We start from the raw sequence: 19,719 nt of genomic DNA on the forward strand, positions 1-19,719 counted from the left end.
GAGCCTGAGGGGCTGAGAAGCTGAAATCTCAGAAGTATGAGGGTTGAGGAAGCTCTGGAAAGTAAAGTGAGTTCATTCATTCATTCCCACAGGGATTCTGCACATCCTCCCAAGTGTCCCTTCCCTCGTTCCCAGGAAAGACTTTGGAATTGTCGGGTGAATTTAAATTTTATCCTTAGTTTTAACTTAACTCATTTTCATTTATGGCAAACTGTAGACTTGTGTGACTCTTTGTCTCAGAAGTATTTAGAAAATGTTTTGGCATTTTCAGAATGTGAAATCAGTTTTTTTAAGTAGATGGTAATTTTGTTTCCAAACTTGGACATTTCTAGAGTAGAACAGAAGGGGCAGCTTTTGAAAATGGGATGAAAATCAACACAATTTTTCTGAGAAGAGTCAGAAATGAGAGACCTGTCAGAGTTATGAGTGCACTGAGCACACAGGGAGAAGCTTGAGATGAAGAACTGTGGAGATCTTGGTGGTCATGACATGATGGATAGAGATGGGAGAACCCAGGAAAGCCTGGTCTGGGGTGCAGGGGAATCAGTCAAGGGGAGAGATGGAAAGACAGCACAGGTTTATGGTGATAAAATAGCTGAGAATACAACAGGAGGAAGGTAAAGCAGCTCAGTGAGACAATCAGCTGAGAAGGAAATGTGAGTGAAAGAAGAGGGTTAAATGAATGTGGGAAATGTGCTGGTTGGAGAGTCCTGGCTGGGTGTAAGGGATTTGCTTCCCAGTGAGGCACCCTGTGACTGAGCTGAGGAGGAGCTGTTCTGGTGGCTACTGGAAACCTACTCCCAGGTCAGCTGTGGAGTTTGTGTGGGAGCAGAGAGGGGCCTTGAGAGTGCAGCAGTGAGGAGTGGGCTCCCTCATCACAGCTTTGTGTGGCCCAGGTCACTACGGGCAGCGATGGCAGCAGGGAATGCACATCCCTGCTGGTGTTCAGGGGGCACACAGAGAGCTGGCAGTGTCCAGGGAAATGTGGGGTGACATGTCCAGCTGTCAGCATTCCTGAAGCACCTCAGAGGTACAGCAGGGTCTGTTCTCCCCACTCGGTGTAGGGACAGGGGCTCCAGCAGGGCAGTGGAGCAGAGAGAGGGGGTCACTGAACTGTCCTGGCTGCAGCACCACAGCCCTTCTGACCTGTCAGCAGCAGGCAGCAGGCCCTTGGAAGTGTGACTGCTTTCATTACATTGATGAAATGATAATTTTGACACTTGAAGGGGAGTCAAGTTTGAGACATTTCCATCTGAGCAAACTGGGCTCTGTGAGCAGCAAAGAGGTGGGTCTGTGACACAGGTCATCTGACACTGAAATAGTGAAGAGGGATGGTTTGCACCTGCCTGGGGTCTTTTTCTCTCTGATAATTACAAAATAAGTCTAAACAATTAGATTACATTGTACCTCTTATGACATTTTACCACAACTATTTCACTGCTGATCATTTCAGCAGAAACAGCCAGTCCCTGTTAATTCCCAAGGCCTGAAATCCCAAAGTGCCAATCAGCTGTCCAAGTCTTCCCTTTTTTTCACAAACACAGATACTTAAGTACCGTACTTCCAAACTTCCTTGCTACAGCAAAACCCAGGAGTAGCATCACAAGCAAACACAGTGAGTTAAAGCATTGAGCACAGCTCCAGATGGAGCTGGCTCCGTTGTTTAAGAGGCTGTAGGTTCTTTGGGAAAGGTTTAACCTCATAGCATGTAAGTACAGACTGTTCGTGGTCTCTTGGGTGTTTTTCCTCACAGATTCCCACAATCATCAGGTAAATTCTGGAGTTTGCTACCTGACACAGACTACAGACTTCTTGCAGAGTACAGCCAAGGCAGGCTTGTGCTCTCCTGGGTTTTGGGTCTTCCTCCCTGGATGCTAGTGCTTTTGCTTATTCATTGATGCAGAATGAATAAGTTTTTTCCTTTGAACTTAGATCTAGATTTCTGAAATATTGTAGCAACAGACCTTGCTTTGTGTGTGGGCCAGGCATTTGTATGCAAAGTTGTTTATATGCCACTCTGCTGCTCCAAACCAAAGTGCCACAGTCTGAGAGGTGGCAGTGCTGGTGTAGCTGCAGGGATAGAGGCAAACTGTAATGTTACCATGTCTCAGCACTGTAGTTCGAGATCACATCTGTCAAATAATGCACTCAACTAATACTGTTTAAACAGGCAACTGCAAACATTTGCTATTAGGTTAATTCAGTGGAAAAAATGCACTTTCAACACACTGGCCAGAACAGAGCTGAACGTGTCTTTCAGCTCACAAGGGAGCTCTGCACCCAGCTCTTTCCTGACTCCAGCTCATCCATATTCCTCTGGCACATGGCTCTCCTGCTCTGCTCTCAGTCTTCCAGCACAGCCCTGATTTCTGTGCTTCCTGCCCCTCACCTCTGCTTCCCCCAGTGACCTGCTGCCACCCTGCCCCATGGACTCAGCGGGCCCTGTCTCACTGCCCTTGTTGGCAGCCACAAACCCAGCTGAGTTCCCCCATGGCACTGCTGCACGCCCCAGCTTCAGAGCTACAGGATTGTTCACAACCCAGTGCTCCTTGTCTTACTCAGGAAAGGCAGCAGAGACTGGAATTTGACATAACTGGATGTAAAATGAACTTACCAAGCTTTGCTCACAGGCTTAGAAAGAACAGGGATGTGCTAAAAGCAGCCTGAGGGAGCGGCAGTGTGCAGCCTCCCAGGTCTGTGTGCAGATCCACAGGGATCCCCCCACATACCCCGGCAGGTGCTTCCCTCCAGTGTCAGTGCTGTCCCTCTGCCGTCCCGGGCCTCCCCCTGGCAGTACAGTGAAGCAGGAGGAAGCACACCCGGCCCCAGCCCAGGCAGCAGTGACTGCCCGAGGTGTCCCCAAGGTCCGGCCCCGCTGCTGTACAGCCTGCAGTGTGCACGTGTGCTGCTTCCCTGCATACTCTGTGTAATTCTTCTGAACTGATTTCTCCCAAACAGAGCCTTACACCTGTGGAGCTTGTGGAATCCAGTTCCAGTTTTATAACAATCTCCTGGAGCACATGCAGTCCCACGCAGGTAAGCCGGGCACTTGGACTGGCTGCAGGCGGAGAGTTCAATTCTGCGCTGCTGCCTGTGCTGACCCCCGTGTGTGTCCACAGGGCTCTCTGTGCTCCCCCTTCCCAAAGCCCCAATCATTTCACCTGCAGCAAACCTGGACCCTCAAAGGCTACAGCACACAGGCTCAGGGTACATCCTAAATATTGCTCCTTTCCATAGAAGAGGAGGATCATGCCCTGCTAGCACAGAGCACATCACACTACTCATGCCCTTTATCCAAAGGTATCTAGAGAATCCTCAATGCATAAGATCCTGCAGCAGGTTAAATCCCTCCTCCTCCCAAAGGAGTAGTTCTCATGGAAGCAAACGAACCAAAAACACTTGCAGGGCAGCAGAGCCTTTGTCCACACAAGTCCAGTCCTGTGCTTGTGTCTCCTGGAGTTCTGCAAAGGACTGAAATTCTCAGAAGAAGAATTTGCATTTCAGCAGTTGTGTTCATTTCCCTCACAGCTTCCTACAAAAGAAAATTCTGAGGAATCATTCCTGTACTTTGTTTCTAAGTCACGGAGGTTTTTTCTGTCTTGATACATAGGAGATGATTTTAAAATTTCAAAGCCAGAGCTCTTTCAAAGACAACATTCAGCACATTAAAAAATGCAGAAACGGGAGATTTTTTTATATTGGCAGATTTTTTTCTTTTTTTTTTTCTCTTCAATAAAAATTCAGGGGAACTAACACAGGTTTAAAAACAATTAAATGCCCTTTGACAGACCTGTAGTCTCCAACAAACAGCTGCTCTGTTGAGATGCAGATTTGATGCAGGCCCTGAGGAGAGTGGCAAGGTGGGACAAGTGGTTTAAGAAAAAGAGTATTTTCCATTCTGTAACAATAATTCTAACGAAAGTTCTTTCTTGGTCTGTGGTTTATCTGGAGTCCTAATTTTAACAGTACTCCTAGAGTTCTTCATCCATGAGGTTCCTCTATCCAATTCAGTTCCTGTTGGCAAATGGTAATGCAGGCTTTGGGTCTGTTCAGCAGCTGATTTATTTATCATCTATATAATGTTACAAAGAGACTTTTAGAGTGATTTGTTTGGAGAAGGCGTGAGTTTTGGTTTCTGTGAGAGCATGAGCTGGTTCCTGTGCAGTGCTGGGACTCTGTGTTACCCCAAGGAGCAGTGGAGCTCCACTCAGGGCTGCCGTCACCCTGTGGTGTTGAGGTCTGTACTTGCTACTTCTCCATGGCAGTTTCTGCTGCCCCCACACTGTGTCCTGACCATCCTGTTCCTTGCTCTGGACTCTGGCACTGAAATGCGGCATTTGGAGTTTCAGCTCTTGGTGGCACTGAGTGGTGGAGCTGCAGAGGAGAGACCAAGCTGAGGAGTCCAGTGGGAGAATGGCAGCTCACAGGCAGGGTGTGAGCTGTTGAGAATCTTAATCCAGTGCTGCTGGCAGCTTCCTCCTTCTCTCTTCTTTACAAGTGCCCCATGGGGAGGGCTCCAGGGAAGGTGCTGAGGCCCTGGCACAGGTTGCCCAGTGAAGCTGTGGCTGCCCCATCCCTGGAAGTGTCCAAGGCCAGGGTGGACAGGGCCTGGAGCAACCTGGGCTAGTGGAAGGTGTCCCTGCCCATGGCAGGGGGTGGAACGGAATGATCTTTAAGGTCCCTTCCAATCTAAACCAGTCTGTGGTTCTGTGATTGTTCACCTGGGTTGCTTTGGGCACAGAACAGGGCTGGAGGGATCGGGTGTGTCTGTGATCTGACTCCTGTACAGTTGTATCCTGCAAGAGCTGTATGAATGGGTAAATCCCTTCTCCCCAGCTCAAGATTACTCTTGTTAAACTATTTTCTCATCTCTCCCTACTCTGTTTGCAAGTCCCTGTCTTCTGCTTGGCTGCTCCTTCCCGAGTGTCTCACCAGTACAGTGACAGTGAGCCTGTCCCTGTCTCCTTCGAGTGGCTGTCCCCTTTAGGAGGCTGTCCCATGTGAAAGCCACTGTCCCCTCCTGTGGCATCTCTGTGTGTGTTGCTTGGCAGCCCTGTGCTCACACCTCTTCCTCTGGAGGGGGCAGCAGCCTTTAACCCCCGTGGGCAGCCAGGGCCGTGGGTGCAGGACGTGCTGCTGTGGGATGAGGGCAAAGCAAAGTGGAGAGACGTGAAAACTACACCCAGCATTGATGGGTGTCCAGCTCTGGGTGTTGCACATGAGCAGAGCACTGTGGGGACCACACAGAGCTTGAGTTACTCTGGCAGAGGTTTGTTGCCTTCTGCTCTGACAGGAGGTTGGAACCAGGTGGGGGTCAGTGTCTTCCCCCAGGTAACTTGAGGACATGGTTTAGTGTAGTGGTGACCATGGTGGTGGTGCTGGGCTGATGTTCGGATTTGGTGACCTTAATGGTCTTTTCCAACTTAAACAATTCCATGATTCTGTGATTCTATTATTTCCATATCCAAGAGCAGGTTGGTCCAACATCTCTGAAGTCTGGGAGTGCAGGGACCTTGCAGGGATCAGCAGAACTGGTGGCTCAGGATCCACGGACTGGGGACACTGACATAGGGGCAGTTTAGCCCAGTCCATATGTCTGGCCCAAGGAATATTTCATTATGGGGATGCAGGGATACAAGAAACCTGTATGGGTCAAATATTCCCTCAGTTAATGTGTTCAGGAGCCCAGTTTGGCTTGTCGTGTGTGATGCAAAGGGCTGATCTCTTCCAACTGACTGCTGCCTCCCCTGAACCCCTCACGAGGGACTGAGGCCAGAGAACGTGCTGCTGGCCTGCAGGAGAAAACCAGGGACACAGAGTCATTCGGAGGGCTGAGTGTGGAGGCTGGAAGGTAATAAGGAGAGATTATAGCTCCATAAAGCAGCTACACAGTGAGGAGAAGCAATTAGAATGTAAATTGGGTGCTGAAAGGCAGAAATAGAACAGCAGAACACCAGGCAGAGGAATTTGTTCTGTGATTACACTGTACAATATACAGCTTTGACTCCCTTTAGAGTACTTTGTTCAGGTCGAGTGCTACCATATAATGCCCTTCTGACAATCTAGGCCTGAAAAAATAAAAGGACAACTAGGCTGAACCTGGATTAAAGGATTGGAGGCATGAAGAGAAATTAAAGAACCATGATCTGTGTAGTTCACAGACTGCCTGATAAGGAAGATGAGACTGAAATGCGTAAATCTCATTAATGCCGTACTGAATGCCAGCAGATATTTGTATATAATAAATCCCCTATTGTTAGGAAATAGATAAAAAGAGTTATGGTGAGGAAATACAGAGGGTTTCTACCCCTACCTATCCTCACCAAGACAAGGAAGGCCTGAACCATGAAGTTACCTACCCAAGTTAGTAGGCAATGTCCAGCATTTTCCTTATCCCACCCACAGATGCTTGGATTTGAGGACACTGGTGTCATTAGCTCAAGAGCAATTAGTCTGGGCAGATGCTGGGGGAAAGGTGGTGTGTCATACTGGTCACTGGAGCGCCTCCTGCTCTTCATATCTCTTCCACACCTGCAAACACCAACTTGTGGCTGCAGCCTGAGTATGGCAGTGCTCCCCAGGTACCCACCATGGCCAGGGAATTCCCTGGGCACACACAGACCTCGAGGCAGTCCTCGAGTCAACCCTGGTCCTGTCATGTCCTGGATTGCTCTTAGGTATTGATCCAGCCTGTGCCAGTGCAGTGCCCAGACCCACTGGTGGCTGTGCAGCCTGTGGCTGTTGATGTGCAGGTCTGTGAATGTCAGAGCTGCTCAGAGGAGAGGACTTGCCTGTAAGGAGGAGAGCACTGGAGCTCCATTGCATCACTGCTGGTCTCCCTTCTCTCCCAGGTCGGTGGCACACATGGGGAAGAGCAGCTTTGCCCTCTCTTGAGTGTCCTGATGGACAGAGCAGCCTGGCTGCAGAGCTGTGTGTGCTCCAGGCCCTGCTCGAGCTCGTGCTCTGCTGTCAGAGCACGGGCAGAGTCACTGCACTGAGTGCTGGTGTGTCCAGGCCAGCCTGGACCCCCTGAGTGATCAGTGCAGAAGTCAGTGACTCCAGTGAGTTCACACCAATGACCTTACAGTACAAGAGGCTCTAGTTCTGCCTGGGGGAATGAGAGGCTCTTGTGAGTCTTGTTTGCATCACTGAGTGTAAGAGGCCACTTTGAAGAGGGGTGTGTCTAACAGATGTCCAAAATTAGGTGAGACAAGTCCAGTTGTGGTGAAAAAAGGACCTGTTCTGTTTTCTTTGTGTTTAATTCCATCCTTCTGTTCAGCCTGGTCATCAGTCTCTCCATCTTTCTGCTGCTTCTTCCACCTCATTTCTTTGTGCACTTCAGTGTTGCTTCACAGCCTATTTCAGATCACCATTTCAGATTGAAGCATACTAAGAACTAGAAAATTACCTCTAGAGGGTGGGGAGAAGTTCTTGGGGCACAGGAAAGGAAAAAGTATGGATATAATGGAGAATTTACTGATCTTGCCTGCATTTCCTTGAAAGATCCCATCAGACTGACAGCCAAAGCGTTTGGCCTAGTTCCACACACAGAAATGGGAACACAAGCACAAAGATTCTGGGGGCAGTTGGTGTCTTTGCAGCCATGGGTGGGATGATCTTTGGTCACACTCCAGACTCTTGGTTATTTGGCTTTGTGTTTGCAGTCTGAGGATACTGGCCCACTCTCTTCAGGGGAGGAAACCAGATATAAAGATTGTAATGAGATCCTTAGATCTGGAGGGGTTGAGCACAGCTTGAAAAACCAAGTGCTTCACAAGAGAGAAAAGGGCAGCTGCCTGCAGTGCAGGAAGAGGCAATAAGGGAAAAGAAGGATCAGTGTCTGTTTTACCTCCTGTCATTTCGGAAGCAAGAAAATTAAACAAGTCAGGCTGCACAGGGAACTTCCATTCCTCTTGGGATGCAGCTTCAGCTCATCAGAAGACATTTCTCAAGGTGTGCTGATGCACAGAAAAAGCCATTGCAGATACATTTGGGGAGGTGGCAGGTTGTGAGTCCAAAGACAGTTTCAAGGTTTCTGAGGGTGCTGTACCAGCTCACTGAAAACTAAGAACTACAGAGAGTGTAGTAGCTTATTTTCACCTTAGTTAAGGGAATCCTAAGGAACTGCTGAGCACATGGATAGTTTCCTGTTCTTTGTGCTTTAAGCATTTATCATCTTGTGCTTCTAACCCTTGCCTGTCTCTTGCCCCACAGCTGACAATGAGAACAACATTGCCTCCAGCCAGCCCAGGTCACCTCTCCCTGTGGTTGAAGAGAAGTGGAAACCACAGCTCCAAAGAAATAATGCCAACAACAGTACGTAGCACCTTCACTCCTCATCCTGGGCTTACCTGTCCCGTTGCAACAGTGACTCAGAGGGTGCAGCAGTGATGGGCACTGCACAAGGCCCTAGTCCTCACTGAACTGCTCTTGATTTCATCCATAATTCATGTCCTGCCTGGCAGAGCAGAGCACCCCTTCCTGTTACAGGAGCACTCGTGTGCACAAAGAACCCTGGGAGGTGGTTGGGAAGGTTTGTGAGGAAGATGCGTTTGGGAACCCCTTGAAGAAATTAACTTCTGATCCAAGGTCAGACTTCCCAACCTGGAGTTAAAAAACTAATCTAGTCATCCTGGCATGACATAGGCATAACATGTCAGTCCCTGTGCTGGCAGACAACTGCTCTGTGGCTTTGTCCAGAGCTCCTCCCATGGCCTCCCACGACGGGAAAAGGGAAAATACAGCCCAGGGAAATCAGTTCCAAAGCATTTGAGCTGAGCAGCCAGGGAGAAAGGGGGATACAAAACTGTGGTGCTTTTTTTGTTCTGGTATGGCCAAAAATGACATTAATATTGTCTGAAATCAGGGTTGATGAAGATCAGGGAAGAAATAGGAACTTGGGCTTCAGCACTGTTTGAGATGGTGGAAAATGTTGGATGCTTCACTGGAGCAATTGCTCTTAAAATAACAGTCTCAAAGAAGAGAACCAACTCACAACAGTGGAAAGGTGTTCTCCTGTGGAGCCAGGGTTGGAGAGCTGGGGGGGTTCACCTGGAGAAGAGAAGGCTCCAGGGAGACCTGAGAGCCCCTTCCAGTGCCTAAAGAGGCTCCAGGAGAGCTGGAGAGGGACTTGGGACAAGGGGCCTGGAGGGACAGGACAAAGGGGAGTGGCTTCCCACTGCCAGAGGACAGGGTGAGATGGGATGTTGGGGAGAAATTGTTCTGTGTGAGGGTGGGGAGGCCCTGGCACAGGTTGCCCAGAGAAGCTGTGGCTGCCCCATCCCTGGAAGTGTCCAAGGCCAGGTTGGACGGGCTTTAGAGCAACCTGGGCTAGTGGAAGGTGTCCCTGCCCATAGCAGGTGGTTGGAACAAGATGGTCTTTAAGGTCCCTTCCAATCCAAACCAGTCTGTGATGCTATGATTCTATGTCCATTTTTCCATCTGGGCTAAGCTGTGACCATCAGCCTGTAGACATGAATAGCAAACATGATTATAACTTACCTAGGCAGTTCCTCAGTGGGCAGCACAGAGGTGCCATCAGGTGAGGCACTGGATTGGAAGTAGTGTGGGCTCTGTCTGTCCCCACACCAGGGACACCATGCAGATAAGCATCTTGCTGCTCTGAGCAAGAGCTTGTCCCTCGAGGTTCCTTGTACAGAAACCTTGGGGGAAAAAAATCCAGGGTTGGAGGTGTCTCTTCCATCATCTGGGCATGCTCCACCTCTTTGGGGTCTCTGAGGATTGTTTTGTGAGTTCCTCCTCTCCAGTTGCAGAGGAGCTCATGCAGTGCTTTCTCGCCTGGCTTGTGTTTCCCTGCAGCGTCCGCGAGCGGCTCCATGGGGAACAGCGCGATCCCGGAGAAGGAGCGGCAGAACATCGCCGAGAGGCTGCTGCGGGTGATGTGCACTGACCTCGGGGTGCTGAGCGTGGTGAGCGGGAAGGAGTTCATCAAGCTGGCACAGACCCTGGTGGACAGTGGGGCTCGCTATGGTGCCTTCTCTGTCACCGAGATCCTGGGCAATTTCAACACACTGGCTCTGAAGCATTTGCCTCGGATGTACAACCAGGTGAAGGTGAAGGTCACCTGCGCCCTGGGCAGCAACGCCTGCCTGGGCATCGGGGTCACCTGCCACTCACAGAGCGTCGGCCCCGACTCCTGCTACATCCTGACCGCCTACCAGGTAGAGGGCAACCACATCAAGAGTTACGTCCTGGGAATTAAGGGTGTAGACATTCGAGACAATGGTGATTTTATCCACCACTGGGTGCAGAATGTGCTGTCGGAGTTTGTCATGTCGGAGATCAGGACGGTGTATGTCACAGACTGCAAAGTCAACTCCTCGGCGTTCTCCAAGGCGGGCATGTGCCTGCGCTGCTCGGCCTGTGCCTTGAACTCGGTGGTACAGAGTGTGCTCAACAAGAGAACACTACAGGCTCGCAATATGCACGAGGTGATCGAGCTCCTGAATGTCTGTGAAGATCTGGCGGGATCCACAGGCCTCTCGAAGGAGACCTTTGGCTCCTTGGAAGAGACCTCCCCCCCGCCCTGCTGGAACTCGGTCACTGACTCCCTCCTGCTCGTCCACGAGCGCTACGAGCAGATCTGCGAGTTCTACAGCAGGGCCAAGAAGATGAACCTCATCCAAAACCTGAACAAACACCTACTCAGCAACCTGGCAGCCATCCTGGCCCCGGTGAAACAGGCTGTGATCGAGCTGAGCAATGAGAACCGGCCCACCCTGCAGCTGGTCCTGCCCACCTACGTCAAACTGGAGAAACTGTTCACTTCCAAAGCTAACGATGCTGGCGTGGTCAGCAAACTCTGCCACCTCTTCTTGGAGGCGCTGAAGGAGAACTTCAAAGTTCATTCGGCACACAAGGTAGCCATGATCTTAGACCCTCAGCAGAAGCTGCGGCCTGTCCCACCGTACCAGCACGAAGAGATCATTGGCAAGGTCTGTGAGTTGATCAATGAGGTGAAAGAGTCCTGGGCAGAAGAAACAGAATTTGAACCTTCAACCAAGAAGCCTCGTGCAGCAGGGGAAGCCACAGCAGCTCAGGAAGAAGATTGGTTCGGGAAAAATGAAGTCTATGATTATTTGCAAGAACCTCTCTTCCAGGCCACCCCTGACCTGTTTCAGTACTGGTCGTGTGTTACCCAAAAGCATACAAAACTAGCCAAGCTGGCCTTTTGGCTCTTAGCAGTGCCTGCTGTGGGTGCCAGGAGCGAATGTGTAAATATGTGTGAGCAGGCTCTCTTGATCAAAAGGAGACGGCTACTCAGTCCAGAAGACATGAACAAACTCATGTTTTTGAAGTCCAACATGCTTTAAGACTGTCTGTTAATTAAAACAAAACTCTAAAACACTGTTCCAAACAAAGAAAAAGAATTTTAAGTTCTAAACACTGTGGACCTCATTATGAATGCCCCTGGAAACCAAGTGCTTTTTTATATATATATAAAAATATAAATATATATAAAATTAAGTTTGAAAGGAAAGCTGAGCATGGGAGAGAGACAGCCCTCTGCCAGGAACGTGCTCCTTTCCATAGATAGTGTGTGGACTTGACAGACTTTCTAATGTTTTCAAGTGGGCAGACGAATGGGAGGCTGATGTTCTAAAGTCTTCAGGCAGCTGAGATCTAAAGTGACTTGAAGTTTCTTTTGTTTCTCCTCCACCCCACCTTTCCTCTTGTCCCCTGGGCCATCTTGCCATGGATAATCAGACTCCATTGAACAGACCAGTTCTGCACTGGACTTTGCTCCTTTGAATAACTGTACACCTTGAGGGCACTTGGCTGAGGCCTTCCTGGCACCTGGTGCACATATCAGGGCAGCTGTGTTCTACCAACACTGGGACCTTTAGAAATCAGGGAAGGGAGACTTGAAGGTTTTTGGGTTTTAATTTTATTTTTATCCTTTCCATATATGCTTTTTTCCAAAAAACCAAAAGTTACTCTTCTGCCTCCACTCCCACTTTTGAGTTTAATGTGGTAGCTAGTGATTATAAGTTTGATTTCAAACTAAGAGAAATGGTTTATGGCAGAAATGTCTGTAATTGTAAAGTTTCTTGGCTTTATTTTTCTACAGCAGAACTTCTTTTCTGAACTCCCGGTGTTAATTAGCTTTTCTGTGAATTTTGTGCATCAGGCATTGTCAGACTTGTTCTAGAGTAGCCCATTTGCAATTAAATAGTATCCTTATGGGAACCACAGCAGTTGTTTATATAGAAAAGCCTAGAAACCAGGAAAAGTAAGTGGTGACAGCATAGATGGCTGTGGGCCACTAGTGAGCTTGTCAGGTCTGCCAGATAACCATTTTACCTGAACTTTTTTGTTTAAAAGTGTCTCAGTTACACACAAACCAACCTTCCCAATGCCAAGGACAAACCAAGGTGTATGATTTTTCAGGGGAACAAAGCTCATCAGTTTTGTCAAACTGGGGTTTGAAGGAAGCTTAGAGAAGTGCATGGGCTCAAAGATCCTTCTGAATGTAAGTGCTCCTGATTGAGTGCAAAGAATATCTTCCCGTTTTTATTTGGAATAGTTTCCTCTAGTGGCACGAATGTCTTTTTGATACCTACAGTGCATTACACTACTTGTTCTGTTGCTGACTCATTCTAGCTGGGAAGGCCACGGGCTCTGAAACGTTCCCACATCCTGGCTCAGCCCAAATGCAATTGGAGATGATCATAACCCAGAGCCATCTCAGTCACTCTGCTGTCCCCCAGGGCCAGTGCTCTGTGGTGTTTCCTGCCCACAGGCACAGCTCCTGCATCTCTGTCAGGTTTGGTGCCTCTTGGACAATTCCCAGCCTCTGGTGCCAAACTGTTTTTCACCACTGGGACTGATATCCTGGAGGAGAATGGAAGCCAATTGTGATTTTTTCAGTAGTCTCTCCTGCTTTCAGGAGCTGCAGTCCCAGTGCACGGGAGGGTCAGGAGGAGGGACTGGCTCAGCTGGAGCCCCTCAGCAGCACGAGGTGTTTGCTGGTGGCTGACAACACAGGGGGGAAGATTGGGGGGCCTCTTTGACTTCCTGCTGTTGACCAGATGTTAAACCAAGATCCGACCTGCCCATCTCTGGCTGTAAGAGAAGTTGCACGTTCCAAGACATGAGAAATAGCAAACCAAATCTCTCAGGCTTTGTGTGCAGATGCCCTGAGCCTCTCAGGCACTGACACCTGCACTGGCACGGGACTCAGGGACACAGTTCGGGTGCTGGAACCTTTCCCAGCCCAGGATCACTAAGGATAGCTCTTGGCACCCAGCTGTCTTCCATTGGCTTGAGTCTGGGTTGACCTCTTGGCACTGTTACTGGCATCAGGGCAAAACCAGGTGTCTCCTAAATGTTAAGTCTTGCCTGTGGACATCACACAGCCTGCCACCCCACTGCCAGCTGCACGTGAAGAGGACCTGCCAAGGCAAAGGCACTTGGGCATCTGATTTCCCTGGCAGTGGCTAATGGAGGTGTTGGTTATAGGGCCACCTTTTCTTCTTGCTGGTTTTCTTTCCTCCTCTGCAAATCCTGCCTGCCCAGCCACCAGCTGGGCCCATGGTGACACAGCTCTTGGGACTTGCGTGGCAGGAGAAGCCTGTTTGAGACAAAAATGAAGTGTCAAACAGAAGCCCTGAGTGAGATTCGTGCCACTGACAGTGAGCTGTGTGAGCTGCTGGGCCCACAGGTACCTGACAGCGTGAAAACTTGTCTAGAGGATGATTCCAAAGCAGAATTAGCTTTGGAGGCACAGAGTGTGTACCACACAGCTCATCTGGTGGCACAAGGACCAGGATTTGTAGTTATTTCTCCTAATGGCATGCTACACCTTTTTGTGTGGTTCATCAGAGACCCTGAGAGCTCCCAGGCTCTTTGATGCTCAGGGGAATGTGCAAAGTCCTTATATTCCTTTGGAAAGGCAGTTCCAGCCCCCAGCACTCCTTTGCAAGGGACAGATGGATGACTTCAGTGGGATTTGCCAGCTGGGGCTTGTTGTACTCTCTATCTGTGAGGCCTTGAGGGTGGGAAGCAGGCAAGGCAGAGTTAGCATGGGTGTACAGCCCTGGCGTTGAGAACTGGGTAAATTGCAGTCCTCTGTGCCCAGCACATGGAGCAGGACCATGGCTGCACAGCCACCCTGACCTCCCAGCCAGCTCTCCTTTCCCTCCTCACACTGTGGTTTTGGCATCAGGTCTGGAGTGTTCTTGCTGTGCTGACCAAAGAGAGGGATGGACTGGCCCTTTCCCCCATCCCAGTAACTGTCCTCTCCAAGGCAACTTGGGCTGTTTGCACTAATGATGGATGTTAAGCAAACATGCCGTGATGTCGGGTAGATGCCATTCTCCCAAAGACTAAAAATCTCAACTTAGCTGAAAAAGCAAGATGAGACCTAAGACCTGAATTGGAACAATCTCCTCCATAACTCAGACTAAGAAGCTGTAGCTTTTCATGACTCCTAAGCGTTTTGGTTACTGGGTGTTCAGCTCAGAGGAGCTGCTCATGCTGTGTCTGCTCCCAGGTTCCCTTCTGTCTGGTACTAGACTTAATTAAAAGCAGAGAAATACATCTGTAGCACAGGTATTTACCCTAAATGCCAAGCTTTTGCTTCTGTTCCTCCTTCCATCTTCAAGGCTTGGATTCACATTCTAGGGAGCAAAAATACTTTACCAAGGTCTGAGTTCTGGAAGCTCTTCTTTGCCAGGTTGCTCCAACGCAAACTGCTCTGTTCCTGCTCTGTGATGCCTCAGGGTGTGGAGCAGCACATGCTGTAGGGAGCACTTCCCATCCTGGGCTGGGAGGCTGCAGAGGTCATGAGGTTCTGCCCCCTTTGAGCTGGAGAAGTCCCCAAAATTGGGATCATCCTCTGGTAGGTCATGTTGGGATTTTTCCTTCTGCTTCTTGGTTTCCTTCACTGACACTAGAGAAATGTGTTGGGATAGAGAAATGGGGGGGCATCCAGGCAGTCACTTGTTCCTGCTGCTGACTCTGGGCCTGACCTTACAGACTTCTCTTTCTGACTTCCCAGTTGGCTTTGGGAGGGTTCTGACCTTCAGGCTGGGGGACAAGCACCAGCAGGTGAACTGTCAGAGTGAAGGGCCTTCCAGTCCTATCTGAAGATCCTTGTTACTAGAAAACAGAGAGTGGGATATAGAGGCAGAGCTCTTCAGGAGGTTGTTTCTGTGTGAGTGCAGCAGCCAGAGGGCTGTGGAGCCCAGATTTGTTTCCTAATTTGTCCCCTCCCCATGTTTCCAGGAGCAGGCAGTAGTTGTGGTCTGACCTGCAGGATAGGCTTGGTGTCTTGCACCCGGGTCAGGTTCAGGTGGAGGTGAACTTTCTTTTCTGTCCAGTCTCTCTGTCTGTGCTGAGGAAACTGCTTTGGGTGTATTTGAACTAGTGAATCTGGAAAACTTCCTGTGAAAGCCAACGGTGGGCTCAGGTTTTGTCTAATTCAGTTGTTCATTCATTGCTGTTTAAACCAGTTTAATCTTGAGCTAAACTGGTTTGAGCATCCACACAAACCACCTGCACTGGTTAATCTGCGCTTGCTGGGCAGAGAAAACGTCCAGCAGCAGCTCAGGGAGTCATGACCTTTATGTGAATTTTGCAAATGAATTTGCACCAGATACTCTCAAAGCTTGGGAATGACTGAAAATAGCAGGGAGATACTTCTGGAAATGGCTTGAGCTCTAGAGGTGAGCTCGGCTGGTGCTAATAATGCCAAGGTCACAGGTTTGATCCCCGTACAGACCATTCACTTAAGAGTTTGACTCGATGATCCTGGTGGGTTGCTTCCAACTCAGAACTTTCTGTGATTCTAATGGTGGTGGTGGAGTTCACAGTGTTCAGTGAGATGGCTCAGGGGGTGGGATGGTTTTTCTCCAACTGTCTGCAGTAACCCAGTTTAGCACAATTACCACAAATGTTTGTTTTGGTGGCTGAATCTGCTCAGCTTCACCCAGTCTGAGGGGCCAGTTCCACTCTGGACCCTGCAGCAGCCCATGGTGGACACCGGAGCAGGGACATCCTGCTGCTCTAGGAGCACCAAGTTGCTGATGAATCAAACAACACTAAAAGAGCAGGGCTGGCAGTGCCGCTCTGTGCTAAGGAAAGGCTTGGATCTCTTATGGCTCCTCTCTGGCTGAGGGAGAGGCAAGGAGCTCCTGTGAGCATTCCCACAGGAAAGGACTAGTTATACCCTATGGAGTAGTTAGGAATAAAGGGATAAAAATAAAAAGACACTAAAGACAGATTCTTGGAAGCCTCTTCAGGGAGAAGAAATCTATTCACCTGGGAGGAGTTTCCTAGGGGAATGCTTTTTGAGCTTTGTCATTGAAAGCAAGGCTGCACAGCTCCTGGAGTTCACTCCGTGGGGCACGAGGCTGCTATGGACCTTGCTGAGAGAAAAGGGACTGGATGTAGGGGTGGGAAAAGCCAGTCCTGCCCAGAAGACCCAGGAGGGTTCACAGAGCATCTTCCTTCCCATTCTCCCATTCCTCAGCAGCACCAAATCCTTCCCAGCACTGCAGTATATCCATCAACCAGGTTCCAACAAGGAGGGAGTTGGCTGAGGAAAAAACACCAGTTGAGGTGGAGAATCAGGCTGGGGGACAGTGTTCAATGTTTTGCTGCTTCTGCTGTGCATTTTCTGTGCTACACAATGGTCTGGAATCTGTGGGATCCATTGAGAACGCCCAGAACCATTGGCTGAGCCCCAGTGTCCCATATCAGGTATCTCTGAAGCTGTCACTCTGTAGCAATAAGATCTCCCTGTTCCCAGTGTGTGGGACCTGTCCCCGTGCCACAGGTCACCATCTTCTTGGGGCTTCTGAAGTGTCACTGAGCAAACAGTAAAGCCCAGCCCGGCTCTGCTGGAACAGCCCTCAGGCCTGGGGGAGAGTCTGCCTACGCTAGGCCAGAAATGGTGAACCAATGACAGTGGGTTGCCCTGAAATTTAATTTTATCTACTGAATGTTTGTGTGATTTCCGTTTCATTTCAGTTCTAGTTTGGCTGGTTAGTTGTGTTTTTACTCCTGCTGTTACAGAGTCCTTTGTTTATAACTTGAGGGAGTTTTGCTCGCATATACAATGGTTTATCCATAGACCCTTGGGGTTTCCTGATCCGTAGGCAGCTGAGTTGGAATTTTTTAGAGTATCTTCTAAAATGAGACTCTAAATGGTTCATTGATGCACAAGATCAACCAGTGACTGGCAGAATTTGACTGGCAGGATTTTCTTCTCCCGTCGCTGTGGCATCACTGACAGTGGGACCCGGGTGAGCAGTGCAGCCTTAACGATGGGTATATTTTAGGGTGGAGTTGATGACCACAGGCATGTCCAACCCTTGCTTTTTGCAACCAGAGTTCCTTAAAAAGACACTGCCAGCCTCATCAGCCTTGAATCCTTGTTCCCATCTCTTAGGGGTTCTGGTGGTGGTCTCTGCAGTGTCTGTGCTTAGGGTGGGATTCTTTTTTCCAGGGGGCTGTGGCTTGGGAGGAGGGAATATTTTCCCCTGCTGTCTATGGAGAAGGATCTTTCCACTCAAGGAAGGAGGCATGTATTCTGGAAGGAGCAACAGTCTGTTTTCCATGGTCCCTTGAAACTTAGTGGGACTTTAACATTATTTTCTTTAATTCTTTAAAAGGAAAACTGGTAGTGGATGAACTGAACCCTTGGTGGCAGGTGACAGGTCCAGGAGTAGCACACACCACCCAGGCCGTGATGATCGTGGTCCACGCCGTAGCCAGACAGTGTCATGGTGACAAACCCAACCGTGGGAGATCCCTGTTTGCAGCCAGTCTGGAAGGAGAAGCTGTTCCTCGCCCGTACGTCCGTTTTCCCAAACCTCCTCTGGAGGGGCTCAATTCTTGTTGTTCCATCAAGCAAAGATTAACTTCTCCTGTCCCTCTCGCCCTCCCTGCCTCAGTAACTCGTGTGCATTTCCCTCCTTTCTGTAGATGCAGATGTTCTAGGCAATACCACAGACGCGCCCGCGGCCCCGCCCGCGAGCGCACTCATGTCATCTTAAAAAATACAAAAAAAATATACAAAAAATATACAAAAAATATCTTTTTTAGGCCAGAGTTTTCTACAGGTATTAATGAATATTTTTCTTAATCCTTATAAGTTTTATGTGTTTAATATTTCTTAATACCGGTAGCATTAATTTATACTTTTGTAGCAACACAATATTTTTATAAACCGCCACCGCTGGCTTTGTCTTCATAACGGGAAACGTGCGGGCAGCTGGCCCCGCGCTGTACCATGTACTGTATTTAAAAGGTTATCTAATGTCACACTTGCTGTGTTAATAAACAAAACAAAACCTGTTTGAAGTCTCATGTATTGTTGGTGTGGATCAAATGACTCACTAGAGAGCAATATTGCACGGGGTTGAGTTGCTGATTTTCATTGTGATATACGAACGCTTGAGGCCAACTCAAGTTCTGAGGTTGTTTTTTTTTCTTTTTAGGATTTTGTTTTGGTTTTGGTTTGGTTTTTTGGTTTTTTTTACAGCTAAATGAATTCAGTGCTGTTTGAAACTTAGACTGACGTCAAATGAAAAGGATTATTATAGAAAAAAAAAATCAAGGTGTTTAAATGTTGCTGTTTTTACAAGTCTGTTGCTGTCTGAATGGAAATATTCCACAGGAGAGAAGGAATAGTTCCACTTAGCTTCCAAAGGGGCCGAGCGCTCCCGGCCAGAGCTCGGTTATTTGGAAATACCTTAGAGACATGTTTCTGCAACATTCTTTTCAGAGTTGATGCCAAGGCAGAAGACAAACTGTAACTGTAAGAAAGCATCCGTTGCTTGAGGATTTTCATGTCAGTGTTGTATTTATGGTTTTACAATAAAACAACCTTTAGGAAAAAGAAAAGTGTCTGAGCTTTTCTATTTTTCAAGCATGTGACTGGGACATTCCCCAGGGCTGATGTCCTGCTGTGAGGAGGGAGAACATCCATGGAAGTGACCTGGATCCCAGCAGTGGTCTCTGGTGGATCTCATGGAATCGTGGAATGGTTTAGGTGGGAAGGGACCTGAAAGATCATTTCATTCCACATCCCTTGCCATGGGCAGGGACACCTTCCACTAGCCTGGGTTGCTCCAAGCCCAGTCCAACCTGGCCTTGGACACTTCCAGGGATGGGGCAGCCACAGCTTCTCTAGGCAACCTGTGCCAGGGCCTCCCCACCCTCACAGGGAACAATTTCTCCCCAATATCCCATCTAACCCTGCCCTCTGGCAGTGGGAAGCCATATGAACTTGGCATCCAGAGAACTCCACACTGGGCACCACGTGCCTGAGGCACCCAGCACTCCCCAAAGCACTTCCTGGAGCATCCCTTCAGTTCCCAGCGCCATGAGCTGCTCCTCCCTCACCGAGGAGAGGTTTGTTTGTATCAGGAAGGGCCCTAAACCCCAAGGGCAGCTGGGTGGTTTGGGGGCTGCACCCAGGTGTTGGTGTTCACACCACCAGGCAGGGTCAGCTCAGCTGGATTTCCTCTGCTGGAGCTGTTCCAGCTGGTGCTGGGCAGCCTGGACTCACAGGGCCAGAGGTGAAACCTGTACCAGCAGATCCACCTGAGGGCTTGATTTCACCCCAGGGAACAGAGGCACTGGGTGGGCACTGAGCGGGCACTGAGCAGCCTCCCTTCTCCCCAGGACAAGGCCCTTGGCAGCTGTTTATAGTGGGAGCCAAAATGGGCACAGAAATCTGGGCTCAGG

The 19,719-nt window shown here is 49.2% G+C and overlaps 1 protein-coding gene across 5 annotated transcripts in view; it reads left to right on the forward strand.

Moving 5' to 3' along the window:
- ZNF618 (zinc finger protein 618) overlaps window positions 1–18,863 on the forward strand; it is a 169,137-nt gene extending 150,274 nt beyond the window's left edge. For all 5 annotated transcript variants that reach the window (XM_051807911.1, XM_051807909.1, XM_051807910.1 and 2 more), the window contains 3 exons: window positions 2,959–3,036; window positions 8,215–8,316; window positions 9,820–18,863. In XM_051807911.1, the coding sequence (XP_051663871.1) occupies window positions 2,959–3,036; window positions 8,215–8,316; window positions 9,820–11,333 (1,694 nt within the window). In that variant the 3' untranslated portion in view covers window positions 11,334–18,863. The remainder of the gene's footprint in view (window positions 1–2,958; window positions 3,037–8,214; window positions 8,317–9,819) is intronic.
- The last annotated feature ends 856 nt before the right edge of the window (window positions 18,864–19,719 follow it).

Source organism: Manacus candei, unplaced genomic scaffold (assembly GCF_025592945.1).
Source record: "Manacus candei isolate 608988 ecotype Guabito, Panama unplaced genomic scaffold, ASM2559294v1 h1tg000071l, whole genome shotgun sequence".
NCBI lineage: Eukaryota > Metazoa > Chordata > Aves > Passeriformes > Pipridae > Manacus > Manacus candei.